Here is a 26,269-nt window from a genome sequence, read left to right as displayed (position 1 = left end):
TAGTGCACTACACCCTGCTCCCGCCTGTTGAGCGCGCAGCACGCAGCCGGGCTTGCGTCAAGGTGTCCCCTGTGCAGCCGGTGCCCAGACGCACCATGGGCTCCTGTCCTGCCTCCCCGGCCCCAGTGTGTCGCTGCAAGCGGCCTTACACGGCTGCACGCAAACCACACTGCCCTTTCCACAGCAGATAAGGTCAAACAGAGAAACACATTTGCCCTTTTCCCCAAAGGAGGAAAAAAAGCAAAAGCAAAAGGTTCCAGCCGCGCTCTTGTCCCCAGTTTTGTTTTCATTCTCTAAGAGCAAAGAGAGTAGAAATAGTCATTCGTCGCCTTTGCTCTCCCTCGGTAACACCTCTCATGATCGCATCTGCGGGGCAGAGGCTGGTAAAGCAAACCTAGCAACTGCGAACGTCCCCTTGGAATGGCAAGGAGCCCAAGCAGCCCTGGTCGGGGGAAGGTCAAAGTTGGAAACTGATCCCAGGGAGGTAGCTGCCTCGAGCACCCACAGCTCTTAAAAGGTTTTATTCACTATTTCTGTCTGGTAATCAGACCACCCAAAATTCTGGCTCTATAACAAAATGCCTACACTCTTACCACGGTTTTCTTTTCCAGGCTGTACTTCCAATGCTCCTGATTCTGCAGGAGCCACGCTGGTGCAGGATTTGGGGCCTGCTTTCTTTACGAGGAAGGAGGGAGGGCGGGAGGAAGGGAGAGAAACCAGTGTTCCACTGCATGTTAACTAACGGGGATTTAAACAAAAATTTGCAGGAAATCAAATCAAATCTTCTTCTTACAAAAAAAAAAAATTATCTTGGAACTTGTACGTGAGGTCACAGGCCAGTGGAGCACAGCCGTTCCATTCACCTGATGCTCGCAGGGCCGGGGCACGGGGCTCCCGGGGCCCATGATGCTGGCCGTTGGGTGAGGCTCCCAGTGCCAACCAGTAAGTACATTCATGACTGAGGGGGGCACTGACAGCCCCCGAGAGCCAGACCTTGCTTCCAGTGCAGAAGGAGGGCGCTGGTGTTCCGAGAAACAGGGGTGGACAACCCAGTGGCCCTATCCCACCCTCTCTTACCCGCGTTATTTTTCTGAATTAGCAAGTCGCATCGGCTGAAGATCAAGGCAGAGAAGCAATGGGAAGCTCGGTCACCTACAGCTCCTTCCCGTCCTAGGCCTTCCCGGCAGGACGTGTGAGTCTCAGGGCAAGAAATAAAAACAGCAGAGTCAGTTCTGTGGACTCTTTCCCCTGTTCTGGTAAGAAAACATGCATATTCCTGCATGAGCAGTGGATCGTGTCACTTGGGCGACTCCAGACGTGAGTTAAATGCTCTTATATCTGCATTTAGAACCGGCATCACCCAATATAAAGATGAATAAAATTCATGCTAATGAGTTAAATTTTAAAATCTCCTTTATCTGGAATGACAGTAAACAGCAAGTAGCATCAGGACAGGTTGAGAGAGAGACGGCGGAGGAAAGGAATAATGTCTTACTTCAGGGCCATTAAGCACCTAAATACTGCAGCACTTCCCACCGCTGTTTGAGCAGAGGCCCCCACGTCGTGGGCGGCAGCAAGTGCCCTAAGTTACGGGCGGGCCCTGCACCTGTAACCTTGCGCTGGGTGTTGGTCAGGCCCAGTGCGGCCCCCCCGCTGCACGAGGGCCACCCCAACAGACAGCTGGAGGGCCTCCTCGTTGCTTATTCCTTAGATATTTTTAAAGATTTCATGTATTTATTCACGAGAGACATGAAGAGAAGCAGAGACCCAGGCAGAGGGAGAAGCAGCTCCCTGCGGGGTGCCCGAAGCAGACTTGATCCCAGGACTCTGGGGTCACGCCCCGGGCCAAAGGCACATGCCCAACCGCTGGGCCACCCAGGGGCCCCTTGAAGGGTGCTGTTAGTCATCCAAACACTGGGATGACAAGGGAAACAGTGCGTTTTGTCCTCGTGTCGCCTGCTGGGGAGCACCCCACGCTGTGCCCTCTCAGGCAGGTGCTGCCAGCAGGTGCTTCCAGCAGGTGGCCCACAGGTAGGCGAAGGCCACGCACAGCCAGGTCCCTGCGGGGCTGACCTGTCACCTCCAGGCTGCTCCCCCACACGGAGCCCTGGCCGCAGGGTGCTCCTCCCTCTGCGTGGCCATTCCTGGCCAGGGGTCCCCTTCCACAGGCTTCCTAGGAACTGGAACATTTGGGGAACCTGACCGCACACCGTCAGCCCCCGGGGCGGGAGCGCTGGTGGGCCGAGGTCACCATCACGCAGCCTGAGGACGGACGAGATGGGGCTGTGGCAGGTGCAGGTGCAGGTGCCCCCGGCGCCCCAGGACACAGGCAGGCAGGTGCCTCCGCGTGGGAAGTGCCCCGGGCTCCAGCCCCCAGGCTGTTGGCTATGCGGGTCCCTGGAGCGGGCACCCCTGTCCCCAGCCACCGTTACCCCGAAGTGAAGCCTGTCGCAGGGCGGCCCCTCCTGTGGATGCTGCAGTGGCGGCCAGAGCAGGTGTGTGGAGGATGCTCAGGATGCTCGGGATGCTGGCGGTGGCGACGGGGCCGCAGAGGGCACAGGTGTCTTCTGTGGGAGCAGCTGCCGCAGGCTGGCAACTGTGCTGGGCGACCCGGGCTCACCTCGGGGGGTGCCCACTCCCCAGCTTGCAGGTTTGCTGAGCCCAAGGAGACAATGGGCTGCTGAGTTCCTGAATCTGTGGATGCTGCCCCCGTGGACATGGGCTGCCAAGCCCACGAGTGTTGAGAGCCTGATGATCCCCCGCCGGCGTTTGCCGCTCGGGACAGGGGACAGACCAGGCCGTGGTGGCATCACAGCGGTGATGGCCTCAGGGCAGCCATAAGGTCACCAAGGTGCCCTGAGCGCTCAGAGGCTACATGGACGTGACCCGACACCTGCCGCCCAGTCTTGACCAGCGGTGGAAGCAGGTCTCAGAACCGTTTGTGCCAATCGGTCACTTAAGTTTCACAGTAAGAGACTGGTTACTGGTAACAATGCCTCGTAAAACCTTCAGAGGGAAAGGAAAATGTGTTTTTTGGTGGACCATTTGTTTTGTGTGTGTTTGGCAGTTTTAAGTTATTAATTTTTTAAACCACTACTTTTTAATGGAAACAACTTGACCGAAAATCTGTCGCAGAATTTTGAGACCCATTAAAACAAAAGTTTAATGAGAAAAAAAAAAAAAAAGAAAGAATGCCCACAAGACCCTTTATAAAAGAGAGTGTTTAAGTGGCCAGTAAGTGTATGAAAAGGTGCCCAATCTCACTAGTCACCAGGAAGATGCATTAAAACCACATGGACGTGCCACCAGAGCCACCGGAATAACATGTATTAGTGAGAATCTGGAACAACTACAAGTCTCTCACGTCGCCCGTGGGAGCAGATATTTGTACAACTACTTTAGAAAACTATTCAACACGTAGCTGAACAGACACTTCAGAAAAATATTTAAGACAGCTGAACATATGCTTATTTTATGACCTTTTCTAGGTGTATGCCCGACAGAAATGCCTGTAAATAAATATATGATGAGAGACATGTATGAGAATATCCACAGCAACAGTATTCATAACGGCCAAACCCTGAAAAACCAGCGGATGCAGCTACAGGAGGAGGAGATGTACCCGATATACCGAAATAGAACGGACAACGCAGTCCAACCTGACGCACATTATGCTGGGTGAAAGAGGGAACACAGGAAAGGCACGTACTACGTGATACGTTCATATGGTGTTCTGGAAAGCACCATCAAGATCCGTCTTCAGGAGTGGTCTTAGGAAATGCCTCAGCTGCCCCAAGATCACATTCCCCAAGCCTGGGGCAGGGCATGAAGGCCTTCCCTGAAATTTAGGGTATCTCTGAAGTGCCTTCCGTGCTTTAGAGCGCCTGTGGAGTCAGCCCAAGACCCTGTGGACATGGCAACCCAACTCAACTTCTACCTCTGTCCAATCGTCTTTCTTTCCTTCCCTCTCTCCCACTCTCCCTCCTTCCTTCCCACAATAATTGGTCCCTGCGGCTGCACCGTAATCAGAGTCGGCTTCCCTGGGAACCTCATCTGCGCCTAGTAGTAACCTTTGAGGAGGAAGTGACTGGAGATGGCCAGGAGACAGACAGACAGACAGCCTTGTGGGGTGCCAGTATGTTCTACATCCCGATGGCAGATGCACAGGAACATTTACTTTGTAAAACTTCAGTGAGCTGTGTACATTTTGTATATTTTACTACTTGTATATTATGCTTCAATTTTAAAAAGCCAATGAGTATACTTGAACAATGTGCATATTTGAACATTTCTCTAATTGTGCCATTAAGATAAATTCCCAGAAAAAAAATAATAAATTCCCAGAAGTGCAATTGCTAGATCAGAGGTGGACATTCTAAATCTGGGTGCCTACTGACAAGGGGTCGTCCAAAAAAGGTCTACCAGCTGACACCTTATCAGCAGAGGATGAGAATGTTCATTTCCTACATCCTTGCCAACACTGGATAGCCACAATTTTCTATCTAATATGTGAAAAAAGTAGATAAGGCTGTTTTAATATTCTTTTGCTCTTCTTTAGGATGAATTACACGCTGATGCTTAGTTGGCCAATTTTATGTAATTAGTGACGTCTGCTATATTCCTTGATTTATACCATTTTATCGTGTGAAGTAGATAAAAAGCTTAAATATTTATATTGAAAAACCAATATGCCTTCACTGAAATTTATGCGGATATTATAGAGAGGCAATCTTGAACTCAATACAAGAAGCACTTTGAAGGATTCGAGATGTCCACCTATGGAAGGAACCGCATTCTAGCTACTATTTATCCTACAGGCATTGGACAGGGTCAATTAAAATCTAGATGACCCTTTTCCTAGGATTTGAGGGATGAGATCTAGTTTTCATTATGAATCAGATTTTCTATATTGTTTTTTTTTTAAAGATTTTATTTATTTATTCATGACAGACAGAGAAAGAGGCAGAGACACAGGCAGAGGGAGAAGAAGGCTCCATGCAGGGAGCCCGATGCGGGACTTGATCCCAGGACTCCGGGATCATGCCCTGAGTGTGAAGGCAGATGCTCCAGCTCTGAGCCACCCAGGCGTCCCTATATATATATATTTTTTTTAATTATAAAATTCGAATATATCATGGTTTTAAAAAATTCTTTTTTTAAGATTTATTTATTTATTATTCATGATAGACAGAGAGAGAGAGAGAGAGAGAGAGAGAGAGAGAGAGGCAGAGACACAGGAGGAGGGAGAAGCAGGCTCCATGCAGGGAGCCTGATGCAGGACTCGATCCCCAGACTCCAGGATCATGCTCTGGGCCAAAGGCAGGCACCAAACCACTGAACCACCCAGGGATCCCCCCCAAAAAATCTCATTCATTTCTGCAACTTCAACCACATATCTGATTCCCAAATTTATAAAAGACGGAAAAGAGGAGGGAATGGAGAAGGGCCTGGATTAAATAGGGCAAAGCTCTCATCTCTCCTTCAAACTCTAGACCTGTATCTCTAGTCGCCTGCCAGACAGTTCCAGGGCCAGGTCTTGCCGGGCCATGGGAGTCAAGAGCTCTGGAAGTCATCACCTTTCCCCTCCTCTTCTCACCCTCTAATCTTCTGAATCTGGGTCTTCTTCCATAGCCTGCCCTGAGGGAAAGCTCTGGGGCCTTGTTCTCTTAGACCTTGAGCTCTTTCTCCCCACTCCCTCCTCATTTCCTGGTCTCAGACATCCTGTCATCCTTCAAACTCCCAGGTCAGCACTGTCGGCCACGCCTCCCTCTGCCTCTGCCTCCCCCTTACACACCAATGGGCAGCTCGGCTTGAGGAACCTGCAGAATTTAAGCAAACCTAGATTCGGGGTCACAGTGAAATCTGTGCACAGCGACACTCCCTGTGCCCCGGGCTCCTCATTGGCAGGACCGTCAAAGGGGGCCCTTCCGATGCGTATACGTACAAATAATTCTAAGTCAGGCTCTCATTTCCCCCCAAACCCTCTGGGGACTTTCTACTACTCCCAGGCTTCGGCATACGAGGCCTTCCTCCTGCCGCTCGCTGCCTGCCACCCACCTCCCAAAGGAAATAAAGAAAAATTGGTGAGGATGTCAAAATCTTTTCTTGGATTTTTTAAAAAAGATTTTATTTATTCATTCATGAGAGACACAGAGACATAGGCAGAGGGAGAATCAGGCTCCCTGTGGGGACCTGGGATCAGCTCCTGAGCCAGAGGCACTCAACCACTGAGCCACCCAGGTGCCCCGCTTTTCTTAGATTTTGAGACACTTAGCCCCTAGGTGCTCTTCACGGGCTTCTCATCCTTTTACCCTCAGCATGTACAGTTTAGGAACTGCAAAAGGAAGCCTGAAGGGAAATTGCATACAAAGCACTGAGTTCACTGCTCCAGATTCTTCTTTTCTCTGGGAGGTTAAGCCTTCAGATCCTGGCTGCCCAGTCTCTAAACTCCAATTTCTCTCTCCCTAGTCCAGTCAGAGCAGCAAGCTGGGGCTCTGTCTAGGTGCCACAATGTGAATTTGAGAATACCTTGGGGGTAAGCAAAGATCTCTTGAGCAAAACACTAGTCATAGTGGGAAAACTGGAGATAACCTCAATGATCATCAATGAAAGAGAGGCTAAAATAACTTGCAGCCTATATACAATGGTATGTTATGCAACCAATGAACAGAAAGAATTGGGTCTAGATGCCCTGTTATGAAAACACACAGGGTACAGGGTGATGGTATATTGTGGGGGGAAAAAAAGAACAATGTATAAAAGAGTGATTTCATTTGTAAATTCAAAAAATTATTTTTTAAAAAAGTCTGTAAGCGGATACACCAAACTCTTCATGGTGATTATGCCAATGGATAGGATTACAAAAGAATCATTTTCTGTATCATTGTAGTTTGTTTCCATATATATATATATACACACACACACACACACATACATACAAGAATCCCTTTTATAACTAGGGAAAAGAGAGAAATAAAGTTGATACAACATTTCATTAAGAAACAGGTAACATTTTGGGGGCACCCAGGTGGCTCAGATGGGGTCATGATCTCAGGGTGGTGGGACTGAGTCCCGCATTGGGCTCTGTACTCAGCACGAGTCTGCTTGTCCCTCTCCTTATACTTCTCCTTGCTCTCTCTCACTCTCTCTCTCTCAAATAAATAAAATCTTAAAGAAAAACAAAACCAGTAACGTTTGGGCTATAGGTTATATATACCCTCTGGGATGTCAGCTTGATGAAAGCAGGGACTTTTAGAAATATGACGGTGTTCCCAGTACCCAGAACGGTGTGAGGTACGAGGTGGGCACTTAGTAGTAAATAGTGGTCAAATGAATGAATATGTCCAAAAGTCTTTGACGAGAATGTTAAGAATCTCTAAGAAGTAATACACATGGTATTATGGAAAAAAATATTTTAAGGGAGATCACTTGAGTAGACAGTACTTTCCCTGAAATAACATATATTCCTAAAATATGCTTTAAGTATATTTCTTTCTCTGCTAAGACTTCAAGCTCCCTAATATCATGGCCTGTTGTTTTTGTGTGTGCTCTGTATGACTTCATTAAGGACTGTGTCAGGACTTTGAGCACCTAATAAATATTAACTGAATAATTACTCAATATATATAATTAATATATATAATACTCCAATATATATAATATATAATGGACTATTAGTCATAAAAAGTCTTGCCGTTTGCACCGACATGGATAGAGCTAGATAGTATTATGCTAAGCAAAATAAGCCAGTCAGAGAAAGACAAATATCATATGATTTCACTCATTTGTGAGATTTAAGAAACAAAACAAGAGACCAAGAGAGGCAAACCAAGAAACAGTCTTTTTCTTAAAGATTGTATTATATATATATAGAGAGAGATAAATACAGATATAGAGATACAGATATATATAGATACAAATATAGATATATAGATACAGATATATATATAGGATACAGATATATATAGATACATATATATAGATGTCAATATAGATATATATGGATACAGATATAGATATAGACAGATACAGATATAGATATATTTATAGATATACATATATATATAGAGAGAGTGCGAGTGTGCACAAGTGAGGGGAGGGGCAGAGCGAGAGGGGAAGCAGACTCCCCACTGAGTGGGGAGTGACACCCCCTCACCCCCCACCCCTGGGGCTGGATCTCAAGACCCTGAGATCATGACCTGGGCCAAAACCAAGAGTCAGATGCTCAACCAACTGCTCAACCAAGCGAGCCATCCAGGCACCCCAAGAGACAGACTCTTAGCTATAGAAAACAAACTGATGGTTACCAGGGGGGAGGTCGGAGGGGGGATAGGTTAATTAGGTGATGGGGATTAAGGAGGGCACTTGTGATGAGCACTGGGTGATGTATGGAAGTGTTTAATCACTATTTGCACATCTGAAACAAGTATTATACTGCATGTTAACTAACTGGGATTTGAATAAAGAAAAGCAAAAATCAATAGAAACAAAAAAATTACTATTTGACTTTAAATAATCAAGAAGAGTTTGTTTCATACTTTTGTTTTGACATCTATTCTAAAATACCATACAGCAAAAAATAATAAATAATAAAATAAAATAAAATAAAATAAAATAAAATACAGCAGAAGTTTGAAATTCTACTTGTACTAGTTAGTGAGCACGCAAATATGTATTTCCTTCTTGTTGCCTTTTAATTTAAATCCACAATTACAAACGTATGTTTTACCTACACAGCTCTCCTGAATTATATGAGTCCATCATCATATAGAAAAATATCCAATATGAAGGATCATTTTACATAAATTAACTCACTAGTAAATGCCTAGACCACCCAATGGTAGGATGGATCCGGCTGTGGCCTGTGTTAGGAAGAACATGGTTTTCAATTGATCTGTTGAATGAAACAGAGACCAAGGCATTCCACTGAATCAAGAGGAGATGACGACATTCTGGATACCACAGCGATAGCCTCTCGGGAAAGGCTTCATGATCATAAATACATTCCAGTTGATTCCTAAGATAACACTTTGAGAAGAATACAGAAGTAGAAAATGTTCAGAAGTGACCAAGAAGTGAGAATTTTCTTGTTGTTCTGACTGGTATCATTTTTTCCCCCATCCTACAGTGTTTGCTTTCTACATGATAACCTAGGAAATACCGGATCCTGTATATTAATTTTGTACCTTATCGTATTACATAAACCTGTTTTTAGTTCTTAAAAAAAAAGATTTATTTATTTGAGAGAGAGTGAGAGCAGGGTGAGGGGCAGAGGGAGCGGGCATCTAAGCACACACATGTGGACATTGAGCAGGGAGCCCAACGCAGGGCTCTGTCCCAGGACCTGAGATCATGCCCTGAGCCAAACCCAGGGTCGGCTGAGCTGACAGCCCAGCCCAGGCACCTCGACCTGGTTAGTTCTAGCAGTTTCGGAAGAAAGCTTCAGCAAGCACGCGGAGGATGAGGATCAGTGGGGGCACTCCCCTGGTTCCTTGACATACCCAGATCAGCCTTATGAGTGAGAGCTTATTATAAACATAAACAGTAACTTTAGGGGTACCCGGGGGGGGGGGCAGTGGTTGAGCCTCTGCCTGCGGCCCAGGGCATGACCCCGGGGTCCTGAGATGGAGTCCCACGTCGGGCTCCCTGCGTGGAGCCTGCTTGTATGTTAGGTATATTGGCTTGTAGTTTTATTTTCTTATAATATTTTTGTCTGGTTTTGGGATCAAGGTAATACTGGCCTCATAAATTGAGATGGGAATAGTTCTCTTCTCTTTGGTTCTGGAAGTAATTGTATAGAAGTGGTAATATTTCTTTTTTTTTTTTTAAGATTTTTTTAATTTTTATTTATTTATGATAGTCACAGAGAGAGAGAGAGAGAGAGAGGCAGAGACACAGGCAGAGGGAGAAGCAGGCTCCATGCACCGGGAGCCCGACGTGGGATTCGATCCCGGGTCTCCAGGATCGCGCCCTGGGCCAAAGGCAGGCGCTAAACCACTGCGCCACCCAGGGATCCCTGAAGTGGTAATATTTCTTAGTTAAATGTTTGATAGGACTTAACCAGTGAAACGGTCAAGGCCTAGAATTCCTCTTGTGGAAAAATCTTAAAGTACAAATTCAATTTCTTTAATAGATATATGCCTATTTATATTATCTATTTCTTGTTCAAGTTGCTTTGATTGTCTTTGAAGAAATTTGTGTATTTCATCTAAGTTGACAAATTTATTAGCATAAAATTGTTCATAATATTATTATCCTTTTAATAGGACTGCTAATGATATCCTCTCTTTTTTTGTACTGGTAACTTGTTTGTTCTCTTTTTATTTCCTGTTCAATCTGATTTGAAGTTTATCAATTTCATTTATCTTTTCAAAGAACCAACGTTTAATTTTATTGATTTGGCAAAGACCTTTTAGATGTGAAACCAAAAGTCTAATATATAAAATTAAAAAGTTGATAAGTTGAATTTTATAAAAATTAAAAACTTTGTCCTGCAAAAGGCACTGTTAGGAGAATGAAAAGACAAGCTATAGACTTGGAGTAACACTTGCAAATCACATATCTAGTAGAGGACTTCTATCCAGAATATATAAGGAACTCTCAAAACTCAGTAAGAATACAAACAACCCAATAAAAATGGGCAAAAGAAAGTGTCCCCCAATAGATGAATGGTTGAATTGAAAACTTTTCTTGACATGAAATTTGTACACAAATATTTATAGAAATTTTATTAATAATAACCAATAACTGGAACCAGCCAGACACTGTTTAATCAGTGAGTGGGTAAAAAATTGTGCTATGCCTCTACAATTAAATACTACTCAACAATAAGAGGAATAAGCAATTGATTCATATAATATCAGTGGATCTTAAACACATATTGCTAAGTGAAAAAAGTCAGACCTGAAAGGCTACATTTTGTATGAGTCCCTCTATATGACATTCTGGAAAAGGAAAACTATAGGCTCTGCTATGATCAATGGCTGGCAGGAATTGGGGGGTTAACTACAAAGTGACACAGCACAAGGGAACTTTTGAGGTGATGGAACTGCTGTTTATGTTACTGAGCTGATAGGTACGTGACTCTATGCATCTTCTAAACACCCACCGAAAAATACACTGAAATCCGTGAATTCTATTGTACAAGGGAAGGCAACTCAAGATAAAATGCAAAATGTTGGCAAGTGATTCTAGTTGCATTACAAATTAATCTAATTGCATTACACATGGGTGACCACGCTGAAGGGTTAGGTGAGAAAGGACTGGAGCTGACCCAAGGATCTTTGGAAAACAGTGTTTTGACTGGATATTGCAAGGCTAAACAAAAAGTTTCCAAAACACTGTACTCGTTAGTAAACTTAATTCCCTTGGGTATTAGTAAAACTACTTAAACTACTTGTCTTACATCATGACTTTGAACAAATAAGTAAGTATCTTATAAAGCAAGCCAAGTTTCTCACTGGTAGAGAAAAGCTATAAATAAGCAAAGGGGAAATGCCAGAAGAAACCCTATAATGCTGGATTGGAGTTGAGAATATCAGCATGAACTCATGTGCTGTTTTGTTTTTATATTATATAGCAGTTAGGTAGGTTCAGTAATAAATACAGATATGTATGGATAAATGGGTTAGTGAACATACATACATTTCCTACTCTGTCCACTAGAAGAGCCTAGAAGCAGTGATATCCTAGTTATAATGAACACAATCAGCTGCTTTCTAAATACCATCTTCCAATGAAAAGAACCATAGCTCTTAGGAGAAAGATTAGATTCCAGTGTTGCAACATGTAAGACGGCCTAGAGCATCTTGTGATGCCAAAGCTCCTAAAAATAAATAAATAGGCACAGAAATAAACACAGTGTGGTATATACACCTACAATGGAATAGTAGTCAATCTTATAAAGGAAAGAAATATTGACACACACCACAACGTGGATGAACCCTGAGAACATCATTCTAAGTGAACCAAGCCATACATAAAAAGCCAAATACTACATTTCACTTACATGGGATATCTAGAATCGTTAGACTCACAGGGAATGCAGAATGCTGGTTTCCAGCGCATGGGGGGAGGAGAAGGTGGGAATTATTATTTAATGTGTATGTAGTTTCAGTTTGGGAAGACGAAGTAGTTATAAAGATGGATGATGATGATGATGGTTGCATAACAATGTGGATGTACCTAATGCTACTGAACTAGACACTTAAAATGGTTACAATGGTAAATTTTATGTTATGTATCACCACAATTTTAAAAAGAGTCTGTGAAGCAATTAACATGAGAAGTGATTTTAGAAAATATTTTGGCAACGTTCATGGCAAAATTATCCTGGTTATATACTTAAAATTCTGCTAAAAATAATAAGTTATACTCAAATTCCGCCCTGAAAAATAAAGGCATGGAAGCCAACCTGCAAAGAATGCCCAATGGCTAAATATAGAACAATTTAAGAAAGAAAATAATGAAAATATTGAATTTTATTTTTTTAAAAGACTTTATTTGAGAAAGAGCGAGGACAGGGAGGGCAGAAAGAGAATTCTAAGCAGGCTCCACACCCAGTGTGGAGCCCAACTTGGGGCTCAATTTCAGGACCCTAAGATCATGACCTGATCTGAAATCAAAAGTCAGACGCTTAATCAACTGAGCCACCCAGGTACCCTACTTTTTTTTAAGATTTATTTATTTATTTCAGAGAGAGAAAGAGATTGCATTTTAAATCAAAGATTTAATACTGATATAAATAAATGATTAAGAAATAAGTGGAGAAAAAAAAAAGAAATAAGTGGAGAAGAGAAAAGTTTTCTCTACAAAAGAATTCCAGTTAATAATGTATAAGTAATAAGGACAATACAAAATCTCCATTAGAATATCACAGTAATAGTAGCTGCCAGTAAGAACCAATGAGGCTAAAATTAATGAATAAAGGCTTAAAAGGAAATGGCCTATTGCACAAAATAGGCCAATACTCAGTGTCTCCTTCCACATATTGTTAATCAGAAAGGGAAAGATCATGACTTGACAGTGGAGGAATCTAATAGATTTCACCTTTCTCAAGGGATCCAGGTCAACATCACAGGTAATGGGACATAGCACGTGTGTGCTCCTGATATGATCTGAGAAGTGCCCTTCATACCTCAGTGACATTCTTCCCCCAAAGATGTGGCCTCTCTCTAACTACGAGTCATCCTATAAACTACCAGGACTAGTACCCTAGGCCTAGTAGCCAGGTAAAGTAAAGGACAGGAAGACTGAGGCACGGTCACAGATAGGACGAGATCAGGGAGATGCGAGCGTTATGTGAAAGCCTGCATTAGACCCTACAACAGGAGAAGGATGTTGGTGGAAAGACTGGCGAGATCCACGCAGGATCTGCATCAGGGTTTAGCAATGTCGAGGTCTTTGTTTTGATCATCGTACTATACTATGGCTGTGTAGGATGTAATACTGAAGGAAGCTGGGTGAGGGAGCTCTCTGTTCCATCTCTGCAACTTCTCTGTAATAATTTATTCAAAATAAAAGATTTTTTTAAAAGAAGAGAAGACTGTAAATACCAAGTCAGGGCAAGGATATTACATGAAACGAGAAAGGAGTATCAATACTTGCAACCCCCCTGGGAATTTGATACTAACTAATAAAGGTGAAAACTTACATAATTCTATGATCTAGCAGTCATAATTCTAGGTACATATGATAGAAACTCATATATACGTGAACCAAAAGACAAGTACAGGAATGTTCATAGCGTCATTACCGGTAATTGTCCAGGAATGTAAATAGTCCAAATGCCCAACAGAAGAATAAAAAAAATAATGTCATTTCTTTGTATGTTGGAAGTGAAATAACTATACACAGCTTGTACTTTTGAGCAAAGGAAATCAAGTATAAAAGACTATATCCTTTTGATTCCTTGTATATATAGCTTAAAAACAGGCCAAACTAATCTGTGAGCTTACAAAGCAGAATGATGCTTATCTTTTGGGAGAAGGGAGGAGGAGTAACTCGGAAGGGTCATAAGGGAACCTTCTGGGGGATTGGTAATATTCAACATCTTGCTGTTGTGGTGATTACACAGGTTTTATCAAACTTATTATAACTTATTGAATTTTGCCCCTTATGATTTCTCTACTGTTCTACATATCATACTCTAAGAAAAAGTGTTAAAGGTGAAGAAGTATATTTTTAAAAATTACATATCTGTGATCCATAGTAAGTGCCTTGGTCTGTATTGGCTCTCTCTGGGATCTCCTTGCAGACGGGGAGGCCCTTTTGGACACCTTCTCATGAAGACCTTAGGGCAGCGTGTGTAGAGGAGGGTAGGATGCATCATCTTACAGAAGTGCCGAGGAGATAAAATTGGCAAGACTTAGTGTTTGAAAGTGGTGAAGACTTTGGAACTTTAGGCATTAAGCCATAAAAATCTAATGAATTTTTAAACAGATTTTATTTATTTGTTCACGAGAGACCCAGAGAGGGAGGCAGAGACACAGGCAGAGGGAGAAGCAGGCTCCCTGCGGGGACCTCCATGCGGGACTCCATCCTGGGGCCCTGGGGTCATGACCTGAGGCAAAGAAGCCGCTCAACCACTGAGCCACCCAGACATCCCATGAATTTTTCTAAATAGGGGAGGAACATGATGGAAGTGATATTTCTGAAAAGTTAATCTCTGTGTGGCTCATAGCATATGCTACCTTCTATTATCCATCTATTTATAGCCCTGTCTCTCTTAGCAGGTCACAAGCCTTTTGATGGAAGGGACCTGATTTTATTCTTCGTTATATATCTGGGGATTAACTGCACTACAGCCAGCGGACTTACTGTTATCCAATAAACAGATGATGATGATGATGATGATGATGTGGGACTGGACTGTGAAAGGACAAGAAAACATTTTAGGAAAATACATGAAGAAAATCACACTAAAACACCCATTCTTAATTTTTTAAACCCTTATTACACCAAAAGTTCTTATTTACACTTGCTAAATGTATAGAGTGGTATTTTAGTGACCTAGTGAATCATTTCTCTCAAAGCACCAGCTAGTCTTATTCAATGCCGAAGCAAGAGGGGCACAAATGGGGGGAAAAAATAAAAATAAAAAAATATAAAGTAATAACACAAGGGAACGACTGTCGATCATCACGAATATTTATCATTGTTTTGTCAACGTAACCATATTTTGAAAAACAGATAATGAATGTTGGAAAGGAGACCACAGTATTATTATTATTGTTATTATTATTATTAGTCGATATGCTCGTCCCCCCGGAAAACTGCGGAGAAGCGAGCAAAGAGATACCAGAATAAAGGATTTCTGTAAGTTTGCCTTCTGTCCTCCTGTTTCCAATTAAACGGTCTTTTGAATCTGGTCAAAGTGGCACTTTCTCCATGAGGGCAACGCCCAGGGAAGAGGGGGCGGAGGAGGGGGCTCAAGGGAACCGGCTCGGCTCGTAGTTACTCCGGAGCTCAGCCGGTTACTGTCAACTATTCATTCGACAATCCTCTATCGCCGCCCTCGCGCCCTTTCCATCCCCGGTATGAGGCCACCGACTCAGGAGCTTGGGGTTTGCCCCCCCTTCTCACCTGGGCCAGCTCCCGTCCGGCTCCGGGACGCGTCACGGGGAAGGCTCGGGCTGCTGGGGCGCCCCGCACCTGTTCGCTTGCACTTTCATAGTAGCAGAATAGTGCACAGTGTGCGTGTGTGCCGTGTGCGTGCGGGGGTGTGTGCGTGCACAGTGTGTGCGTGCGGTGTGAGCGCGGAGTGTGCGTGGTGTGCGCGCGGTGTGCGTATGGTGTGCGTGAGGTGTGCGTGGTGTGCGCGTGCGCGGAGTCTGTGCGGCGTGAGTACGGCGTGCGTGCTGTGTGCAGGGCGTGCGTGCAGAGTGCGTGGTGTGCGCGCGGTGTGCGTGCGTGGTGCGTGCGTGCGTGCGCGGAGTGCGAGCGGTGTGCGTACACTGTGTGTGCGTAGTGTGCGCGCAGTGTGCGTATGGTGTACGTGAGGTGTGCGTGGTGTGCGCGTGCGCGAAGTCTGTGCGGCGTGAGTATGGTGTGCGTGCTGTGTGCGTGGTGCGTGCGTGCAGAGTGCGCGGTGTGCGTGCGTGGTGCGTGCGCGGAGTGTGTGCGTGGTGTGTGCGCGTGGTGCGTGCGTGCGCGGAGTGCGTGCGGTGTGCGTACACTGTGTGTGCGTGGTGTGCGTGCGTGGTGCGCGTGCGGCGTGCGCGGTGCGGTGCGCATGCGCGGGTGAATGCGCCGCGTGGACGCGGGGCCCGCCGCGAGGCGCGACCGCGGGCTCCCGGGCCCTCCGGGGAGAAGCGGCGTGGGGGCCTGAGGCGCTGCGGAACCGTGAGTGGCTGTGGCGGCCCGGGGGCGGCGGGTGCAGGCCGCCAGCAGCGCACGCAGGGGCGCCCGGGGTTGGGCGGCAGCGTGCGGCCGCGGGGAGGCCTCCGGGTACCGCAGGGAAGGCGGCCCTGAGGCGGCGGCGTCACGGGAGCGAAGAGGCCGCGGCCGAGGGCGGCCCCCGACGGACTCTGCACCCCGAAAGCCGGACTCCAGGGCCCTGCGTCCTGGGGACGCGCGGCCGGAAGGGCTCTCAGCGGAGAGGCTGAGCCGGCCTCGGGAGGGCCTTGTGTGCTCAGCGGCCGCCGGCGACCGGGTGGGGGGGGGGGGGGGCGACGGAGAGGGGGAGGGGCCGGCCGAGGGGGGCAGAGCTGCGGCAGGTCGGCGTGCTCCGGGCCGGGGACCCGAGGGAGGCGACCTGCGGACCTACGACGGCCGAGGAGGAGGACAGAGAGCAGAGAAGCTGCTAGAAGCAAGCAAGGCCGCGGACCGAGGCCAAGGGAAGCGTACAGAGGCCAGAGGGGCGACGAAGACCCCAGGCTCGAGCGTCACAAGTCAGAGGAAGAGACACTTTCAAGGGGGCTCCCTTCGGCCCAGGGCGTGCGTGACCCGGGGTCCCGGGATCGAGTCCCGCGTCGGGCTCCCCGGAGGACGCTGCTCCTCCCTCTGCCTGGGTCTCTGCCTCTCTGTGTGTGTCTCACGAATAAATACATTTTTTTAGTAAAAAGTAAAATCCCTAAGCCCCCATATGGGAATATGGAAGGGGCTGGTCCACGGGCGGTCCTGACGCCACGCTCCCTTGGTCTGAACGCGGATCCTGCTGCCGCTGAGCGAGGTGACCCTGCAAGCTGCTTAACCTTTCACACGCAGCCGTGTTCGCATCCGTCGAATGGGAGAGTAACAGCACCCACTGGTACGGGGCTGTTGCGAGAATGAATATGTGAAAGGCCCTGGCACAGGTAAGTCCCGTGAAGTGTCAGCTGCTGCTGCGACCACCGTCGTTACATACCGCGACGTCTTTGTTCGGTCGTTTAAGAACGACACGTTCTGCCAAGGGAAATAAGAGAAACAAACAGTATAAGGAGGAAATAGGAAGTTAAAGTAGAGGCGAATAGTCTGCGACCTACAGTGATAGTGCGCACGGGAGCGGAGGAAGGGCTGAGAAGTCTGAGTGTGCGTAAATGTTCTCGAAGCCCATGAGAATCATGAACCCATTCAAAGGTTACAATGGCTACTCACGGGTGACACCTACGAAGCTTCCATTCATTCTTTGCCTGAGAAATGCCCACCGCATCCAAACTCCTCACCAGGGTAACGGGTGAGCTGGACCTGGGCTCCGCGCATATCGTGCCTGGGAAAGCATTGAGATGCATTGAGAAAGCATTCCTTGGCCCTGGCACCGGGCACCGTCTGTCAAGGCCTCTCCCCGTCCCACCTGGGTTCCGGTCCTTGCACCCAGCCCAAAGACCCAAGGAAGGCTGAATCAAGAAGAGCTGGGGGCGGGGGGCACAGGTTGTATTCATATTTCATAACATACACCACCTACTTGTACCTTATCCTTTTTTTCCTGCTTTTAAAAAACTTTATTTACAAAACTTCCACATCTTTAGATTTAGCCAGTGGGAGGGAGTTTGCTAAGGACCTGATTTTGAAAAAATCTTGATACCTTTAGACTAAAAGACAGTACAGATGAAGAAGGAAAGGAAGAAAAGGAAAAAGTGAAGGCTGGGTAATCCTTGCTTTTAGAATAGAAACAACAGAGCACCTGAATGTTTGCACCCTATCCTGTGTTCATCTACCCTCACTTTTCCCCCTGGCTTTTTTTTTTTCAATTTTTTTAATTGGAGTTCAATTTGCCAACATATAGCATAACACCCAGTGCTCATCCGGCCAAGTGCTCCCCCCCCCCCCCCCGTGCCTATCACCCAGTCACCCCAACCCCCCCCCCGCCCACCTCCCTTTCCACTACCCCTTGTTCGTTTCACAGGTGTGTCTCATGTTTTGTCACCCTGATATTTTCACTCATTTTCTCTCCTTTCCCTTTATTCCCTTTCACTAATTCTTATATTCCCCAAATGAATAAGACCATATAATATTTGTACTTCTCTGATTGACTTATTTCACTTTTCCCTGGCTTCTTACCCTGTGTTGTAAAATGATTCAAAAAGCAAGTGATTTCAACATCTTAATTTTGTTTGTGCATCTTTCTGTGCAGTGACCCCCGGGAGAGCCTGCCTGGCCGTCTGCTTGGAAGCTGAGCACCACACTCGGGAGTAGGGCGATGCAGGAGCAGCATCCAGTTTCTCCCGCTCCCCTTCCCCTCCTTCCATATGCAGGAGGGAGTTTAAGCCATATTAGGTCTACAATCTGTTCACTTTTTTCTTTTTTTTAGGTTGCTTCTTTAATAGTTGGACAGGAAAGAATGAGGATTCTAGTAGGATAGCCACCCACTGGGTAGTTTGCGAGCGGTCAGTTCCAGTAATGCAGCAGGAAGCCACACTAGACCAAAACCTCATTCTCTGACAACCCACCTTCATCGCTTTCATTTGACGTTTTAGCATTCGCTGCCTTTGCCTTGCTTTTGTGCAAAAGTATTGCAGCTGGACTTACTGTGAGGCTAAGGTAACGTAAGATTCTGGGCCCTTCCTGGGCTTCGGGGGGCTACAGGGACTTTGTGATTTTGTTTCATTCTTCCTAAAGAGGGGTGTCAAATCCTAACGCTTCCAGGGCCTGTGGAATTGTCAGTAGGATTTCGTGGTTAGGAGCCTAAGTCCTGGAGATAAAGACTTGTCTCCCTTTCATTAGTAATCGTGGATAGGCCACAGCAAGTCGCAGCCTCGGTTCTGTCCGTTGTCAGATGGGGTGGCACCTGCACCTCGAGGACTACGCTGACGGCAAGCGGGCCTTGGCGTCTCATCCGCGCGGGAATGTCCCTGTGAGTCGTTGCTGCACAGAGGGAAGGCCACCTTGCAGCAGCCGCACCCCGCCCCCGCTTCGCGTATGACCAGAAGGATGACGCCCATTGCGCTCCGGGGGCGCCACCCGCGCTCACGCGCACACTCGCCAGCACCTTCCCACGTGCGAGGCTGCTCCGGCCTCAGCGCCCCCCCCCCCCCCACCCCGCAGCTACCCTCCCCCCCTTCAGCCGGTGAGCGCGGTCGGCCGCGTCTGCGCAGGCGGCCCCGAGATACCGCGCCGGGCGGGGTGACGGGGGCGGGGGACGCAGACGACCCGCGAGCGGGCGCCCCCCACGCGCCTCCCTCCCCGGGAGCCGGGCCCGCGCCACCAGCTTGGGGAGGGCGCCGGGCGCTTTCCGCTCCTCCGCGCGTCCCCGCGGGGCAGGCCCGGGGGCCCCGGGGCGGGCGGGAGGCCGGGAGGAGCGGCCCCGACGCATCCGCCGCCGCAGGAGGCGGAGCGCTGCACCTGGCGGCGGATCCTCGGCGCTCGGTCCCGACACGGGCGCAGCCGGCGGCGGGCGGCTGAGGCACCGGGCCGCGTAGGCAGAGGGGAGACGGCCGCCGCGGGTTGCCCAGTCGGCACCGCCCCGCCCGCCCTGCCCGCCGCAGCCGCGCCGAGCCCGAGATGATGCGCGCCGCCCCGGCAGCCGCCGCCCCGCGCCGGGAGCAGAAGGCGCCCCGCACCCCGCGCAGCTGAGCGCCGGCGCCGCCCGCAGCAGGTGAGCCGGGCCGCACGGGGAGGGGGCCTCGGCGGGCGGGGTGCTCCCTGCGGCGGCGCGCACCTGCGGGCGGGGGAGGGGCTCGGCGGCGCGCACCTGCGGGCGGGGGAGGGGCTCGGCGGCGCGCACCTGCGGGCGGGGAGGAGGCCTCCGCGGCCTGCACCTGCGGGCGGGGAGGGGATCTCGGCGGACTGCATCCGCAGGTGGGGAGGAGGCCGCGGCGGCGCGCACCTGCGGGCCGGGTAGGAGCCTCGGCGGCGCGCACCTGCGGGCTGGGGGAGGAGGCCGCGGCGGCGCGCACCTGCGGGCCGGGTAGGAGCCTCGGCGGCGCGGGTCCCTGCGCGGGCAGGTGTGCGCGTCCCCGCTCCCCCACCCCAGCGGCCTCCGAGTTGCTCGTCCTCTTCTCGGGGCGCCGGGGAGGCTGCAGCTGGCACCCAGGGCGCCCGGCTCGGGCGGCACTTCCGTACACGTAATTGCGGGAGGGAAACAAAGGCGCGGCCGGAGGGAGCGGTCGCCGGGCGGGGGCAGCGGCGGGGGGCGGGCTGTGCCCCGTGTCCCGAGGTCCAGGCCCTTGTCTGCCCAGGCCGCCCGGCGCGCGGGCCCTAAACATCCGCAGGGGGCGAGGAGCGAGGACCTCCGGGCAGCGCGGCGGCGGCAGCGCGACCGGCAGCGTGAGTCCCCAGGTGAACACATAGGAAGCCTCCCCCGGCCCTCCCCCAGGCCTGCGGGCGCTCCGCTGCTCAACCAAAGCCTAACGCGGTCTGACGCATCCCTGAGCTCTTGAGGTACTAACGGGGGTCACCAGCCTTTCTGGGCGCCGTATAGCCCCCAGCCCCCTGTAGTTTTCCGGAGGAAGGCGAACATTTTCAAATGCAGCTTACTCCCTCGTTTATCTCTCCCCACGCAGACAGGCAGGTGGATTGATTACCCTTAAGGCAGGCACACGGCGCAGCCTGCCTCTCCCACAGCCGTTCACAACCACGGGCTTTTCCTTTTTATCCAGAAATATTTAATCAACACCTTACAGAGCTCCTGGAACAGGTAAAGCCTTGCCTAATGGTTTTGGCGAAAAAAATGTTCAAGAGTTGAGTTCTAATGACAGTTGGTGTCCAAAGAGTCGTGTGTCCTTGGGCTTGTCACACCTTGGGCCTCAGTTTTCTCACATGTAAAAGGAGATGGTTGGATGGATGGGAGAGCGGCCACCCGTTCCCCTTAATTGTTCAAGAAGTTCCGGATTTTGTGGAAATCTGATGTCAACATAGATGACAGTTGACCAACCACAGCTGTGTATTTAGCAGATTGCTGGTGTCTGCAGAGCATCCTTCCCCCAAGACACCGGGAGCTAGCCAGCTAAACCTGTGCATCACTGACGGCCTTGCTAAGTAAGGGAGAGGACGGAGCCCTAGTCATTGGTAAGATTGGCTTTTGAGCAGCTGGCCATTAGCAGACATACAGGATATCTCCAGTCATTGAAATAGCCAGATGGCTTGTGTTTATCGCAAGCTGGAAGGAAGTAAAATTTAGGATTGCTTAGGAGGAGGCTGGAACATTGCTGCTGAGGCCAGTGTAAGACGCTGGGGGAGTAGCACAGAGGATCCAATTTCAATAATGCATTAAAGCTAACAAGCATGTTTACAATAATTTATTCCTAAGGTCTTTTCAGTTTCTGTACAGATAAGGCAAACTAAATCACAAAGACACAAGCCAGTTCTGCACGTTTGGTGGTATGAGGTGTTGGGTCACTAAGTCTGTCTGGAGTGTTGATAGTAATAAGGCACTTTTTTGAGCACTTACTGTGTTCAAAACACCGTCCCACACTTAATTTCTAAGTCTCCGTGATAGGCGTCTTTCCCCCAGCATCGTGGATGATGAAAGGGAAGCTGAGAAGACTTAAAGAGTTACACAAACTACATAATCTCAGTGAGAAGGGGAGTTAGATTTGGCCCCATGTCTCAGGCTCCAAAGCCTAGGAAATTCCCACATGATGTTCCTCCTTATTCAGGGTCCACGGGCCTCACCAGTTACACAGGTGGCCTCTTTTGTTTTTTGACCTTGAAAATTAACTATATTTCAGTGTATGTATGTTAGATATGTTAACATTTATCTATGTAAGGTAATCTATAGATTTATGTCGTGTGCGTATTAATGCATGTATATTTACCCATTTGTTCTCACCATTTTTAGGTTGAAGGCAAGTGTAAGAAAAATTAAAATAACCAAGGATATATTTAGTATTAGGTTGACGGGTTTTTTTGGTTTTACTTCTTTCTATACTCCGTAAATCTTGATTTAGCAACTGAGCGTAAAGAAAGGGAGATATGCAATAAATGTAAATATCTCTGTTAGTCACTTTGGTACATTGGCTAGGGAAAAATCAAGATACAGTACATTAAAAAAAGGAACTTGAAAAAGAAATTTATATCTGTTTATTTTATGCAGGCACGCATACACCACATTGTCCCCAAACCATTCACATTGCCTACCTGAAGGAAGGGCGATGCGATGATAAGAGGGTGCTTTTACTTTTTTCTTTATGAAGTTAGATTTGGACTTGTTTTTTAAGGGTCTGTGTCAGCCTGATTTGTTGCCCTAAATCCCGAATGGCACATAATGTGGTGCGTTAGCCCCGTTGTTGTTTTCAGTAACATTTGCTCCCTAGCTGGTTTTTCTTCTCCATATCTAGAAGACACTTCTCTATTCTCTTGTCAAATGGCACTGGCTTAGTTTAGTTGGCCAGGAAGCTTTTGGAAACTGTCAGGGTCGTTTGTTAAGATGATGATTTATTGGTGCAGAGCCCAAAAGAGAAAAGCAAAGCAAACTAAAATAACCTATATGTGAAACACCTGAACCTTGATCCTATCTATCAACATGTGTTTGCTGTAGATATTGCAGCTGTTGTGCTAGCTTGTGGGTATGTGCAGCTCCCATGCACACCCACACCCCCTGTCTCAGCACCCACGAAACCTTCCCAGAGTTTTGGATTAAAAGTAGCCTCCTCCTGCCTGGGTCCTGCGTGCCGGGCAGGATGTGGGGAGGACTGTTGAAAGGGGGTCTGAGGCTTGCATAGGTGCCTCAGGCCCTGGCAGCCCCGCCATGTTTTCGGGGGGCTGGGGGTGCTGGGATGGGACAGGATGGGGCCACCGGGTTGAAATCCGGGCTCTGAGGAAGGTACCAAAGAGGATGGATAGAGGACAGCCCGGACACCTTTGTGGACCTGTGTTCCTGCGTGTGTTTGAGAAGGGACGAACGATTCAGGGTTGGCAAGTAGAAGACAGGCAGGTGCACCTTTGAATGACTCGGAGGAGGTGTTTGATCCGAGGCCCAAGTGGGGTGGGGGCCGAGTGGAGCCTGGCCCTGGTGAGTCAGTGGCTGAGGGGCTGGCCTGGCTTCGGGGGGGCCACAGGAGAGCTGGAAGGGGGACCGAAGCTGTCCCAGCAGGCCTGCTGTGTGGCCCAACCATGCCAGGGGTGGGGCGGGAGGGCGGGCACCGCGGCCCTGCCCTCCCCGGGCCTTGTCTGGGCCTTGCCCGGGCGCGACAGGAGCAGGACGGACAGGTGGCCAGCCCGGAGCGCAGGGACCGGGCATGCCTGGGGACAGGGTGACGGTGGCGCTCACACGGGCCGGAGGTGAGCAGGGCCCCTCAGCGCTCGCAGCCCGCAGCCCCGCTGACCATGGTGGCACGAGGTGGCCGCGCACACCTGTGGCCAGAGCAGCCCTGGCCTGCTCCCACAGGAAGCTTTCCAGCCTCTGGGCAGCCCCTTCTTCCTTCCATTGGGAAGTAGTTTCTGTGGAGCTGTGTCAACGAGCAAGTGAGACCTGAGTTCACCTTTATGAGGGAGTTTGAATAAAAGATTTTGTGGCCATACTTTCAGAGAGTAAAAATGAAATGCACTTTAATTTTATTTACTATATGAACAGGTTCCCTATATTTTGAAGGTGTGCCATCTTTTTTTAATATTATTTTTTATTAACATAGCAGAAGTGCAATGTTACGTTAGTTGCAGGCCTGACGCAGCGGCTTGAGGAGGCCGTAGTCATGGCATGCTTCCGCAGCGTTAGTTACCACGCGTCGCCTTACGGAGTTGGTGCCGTGGTACTGACTATTCCCTGTGCTGTGCTTTCCATCCCCATATTACCTGGCAGTTTCTACCTCTCAATCCCCTCTCTCTGTTTTGTCAATTCTCTCAATGTCCCTCCCGGCTGGCAACAGCCAGTTCACTGTATTTATGAGTCTGATTCTATTTTTTGTTCCTTTTGTTTTTCAGATTCCGTAAGTAAGTGAAATCATATGGTATTTGTTTGACTTGTTTCATTTAGCCTTAGACCCTGTGGGTCCATCCATGTTGTTGCAAACGGCAAGATTTCATTCTTTTTTTATGGCTAATAATCCATTGTATGTGTATATACCGCCTCTTCTTTATCCACTCATCTGTCGGTGGATGCATGGGTTGCTTCCACAGCGTGGCTAGTGCAGCTAATACTGGAATAAACCGAGAGACATACACATGTTCCAGTTTGTGTTTTCATCTTCTTTGGGTAAACACCCAGCAAACTGGATCCTGTGGTGGTTCCATTTTTAATTTTTTGAGGAGTCTCCATTGTGTTTTTCATAGTGTCTGCACCAATTTACATTCCATCAGCAGTGCACAGGGGTTCCCCTTTTACCACATTCTTGCCATCATGAAGATAGAAAATCTTTTAAAAATGTCTAAAATTCTTAGACTTTTCAGTTGTCTCTACAAGTAAATGGGATCAGCCCTTTCAATTTAGCAACTCCTGTGGCTTTTCAGGAACTCCAGGATCAAGGAGTGTCCTGATTGTGACCCAAATGCTTTGTTTTTAAAATAATGCCTCTTTTATACGTATTTTTTAAAGTGATAAATGCTCACTGGAGGAAAATCCAGTAAAGTGTAAGAAATTAAAGGAACTCCTAACTTTTCAGAGATAGGCTACTAACATAATTTTTTCAAGTCTCTTTCTAAAACATATTTCACATGAAGTAGGCATTATCGTAAGTATAAACTCTTAGGATATATAGGGGTTTGCGTCCTGCTTTTTCTAGCTTAAAATAATGCAGAGATCATGAGCATTTCTCCATATTCTATATTAACTCAGTTCTTTTAAGTTCTGTTTTGCTCTCATAGGGCTGTAGCACAACATCTGTAGCTTCTCCTATTGCTGATTGTGTCCTGTGCTGCAGTTCTGATGATTATGAAAACTCCTGAAATGAATATCCTTGCACTTGAATCTGCATTCTAGAAAAGCTCTACTTCTCTCAGTGAATGAGAGAAACCTTGCCTACCATTCCATCCTTAGCAGGGCTGAATATTTTCATTTCCAAAGGTATTGGTAGGGCATGTGTGTATTTTCACTTGAATGGGCTGGGTAGTCAGTCTTTTCTGAAAGAAACTGGTAGCTCATGTTAACTCTCAAGTTAGAGTTCTAACCGTATGAGAAGCTATTTTAGATTACATATACTGGAATGTGCTGAGGTTATAAATTATTGTTTTAGATGATAGCTTTTGGGGATGTAAGTAAAAATCATAGATCGTAGCTGCATGTCTGCAGAAAAATGTACTTTAAATGTTGAGGTCTGTATTTTGATCTAAATTATAAATTCAGGACACCTGGATGCCTCAGCGGTTGAGCATCTACCCCTGGCTCAGGGCATGATCCGCGGTCTCGAGATCAAGTTCCGCATCGGGCTCCCTGCATGGAGCCTGCTCCTCCCTCTGCCTGTGTCTGTACTTCTTTGTGTCTTTCATTAATAAGTAAATAAAATCTTTAAAAAAATTATAAATTCATGAAAGATGTATCTGAGCACCTATAAATTTCTGTTTAAAATGCCTTGTCTAATGGATAGACTGTACTTTCTTTGACTCTCTTCATGTCCTCAGTGTCTTAACAATGTCAGAATGGCAAGTAGTAGCAGCAGTCTCCTACTGACCAGGCTTCGATCAAGTATCCGTGTGTGTGTGCGCGCACGTGCACATTAATGCTCTGACCTAGTGTTTTATTTTTTTTAAGATTTTATTTATATATTCATGAGAGAGAGAGAGAGGCAAAGACACGGGCAGAGGGAGAAGCAGGCTCCATGCAGGGAGCCCGACATGAGACTCAATCCTGGGACCCCAGGATCACGCCCTGGGCTGAAGGCAGACGCTCAACCGCTGAGCCACCCAGGGATCCCTCTGACCTAGTGTTTTTATTTCTCCTTATAATTCCTATTTTGCACAGTCTGCTTGTTCTGTGTTCCTA

At 47.9% G+C, this 26,269-nt stretch overlaps 2 protein-coding genes across 20 annotated transcripts in view; one reads left to right on the top strand and one right to left on the bottom strand.

Moving 5' to 3' along the window:
• Positions 1–26,269, bottom strand: part of LOC140625850 (uncharacterized) — a 66,705-nt gene that overhangs the window by 4,673 nt on the left and 35,763 nt on the right. For 6 of the 11 annotated variants that reach the window (XR_012025134.1, XM_072813533.1, XM_072813532.1 and 3 more), the window contains 3 exons: positions 17,575–17,686; positions 15,583–17,382; positions 14,818–14,868 (listed from right to left, as the gene is read on the bottom strand). Coding sequence is in view for 10 of the 11 variants with exons in the window: in XM_072813533.1 (XP_072669634.1) it covers positions 14,818–14,868; positions 15,583–16,233 (702 nt within the window). In the remaining variant the exon portion in view is untranslated. Of the gene's footprint in view, positions 1–14,817; positions 14,869–15,582; positions 17,383–17,574; positions 17,687–19,758; positions 19,901–20,140; positions 20,274–20,312; positions 20,545–26,269 lie in introns of those variants that run through there. The other 5 variants (XM_072813538.1, XM_072813542.1, XM_072813540.1 and 2 more) reach the window with 5 other exon arrangements.
• The window catches only part of MFSD6 (major facilitator superfamily domain containing 6), a 73,520-nt gene continuing 67,113 nt past the window's right edge, over positions 19,863–26,269 (top strand). For 2 of the 9 annotated variants that reach the window (XM_072813507.1, XM_072813506.1), the window contains exons 1-3: positions 20,641–20,796; positions 20,919–21,052; positions 21,307–21,423. The gene's annotated coding sequence lies outside the window, so the exon portion shown is untranslated. Of the gene's footprint in view, positions 20,012–20,547; positions 20,797–20,918; positions 21,053–21,306; positions 21,424–26,269 lie in introns of those variants that run through there. The other 7 variants (XR_012025133.1, XM_072813499.1, XM_072813500.1 and 4 more) reach the window with 6 other exon arrangements.

Source organism: Canis lupus, chromosome 36 (genome assembly GCF_048164855.1).
Source record: "Canis lupus baileyi chromosome 36, mCanLup2.hap1, whole genome shotgun sequence".
NCBI lineage: Eukaryota > Metazoa > Chordata > Mammalia > Carnivora > Canidae > Canis > Canis lupus.
Note: the sequence above shows the minus strand (reverse complement) of the source record. Positions and strands in the feature narration are given on the sequence as shown.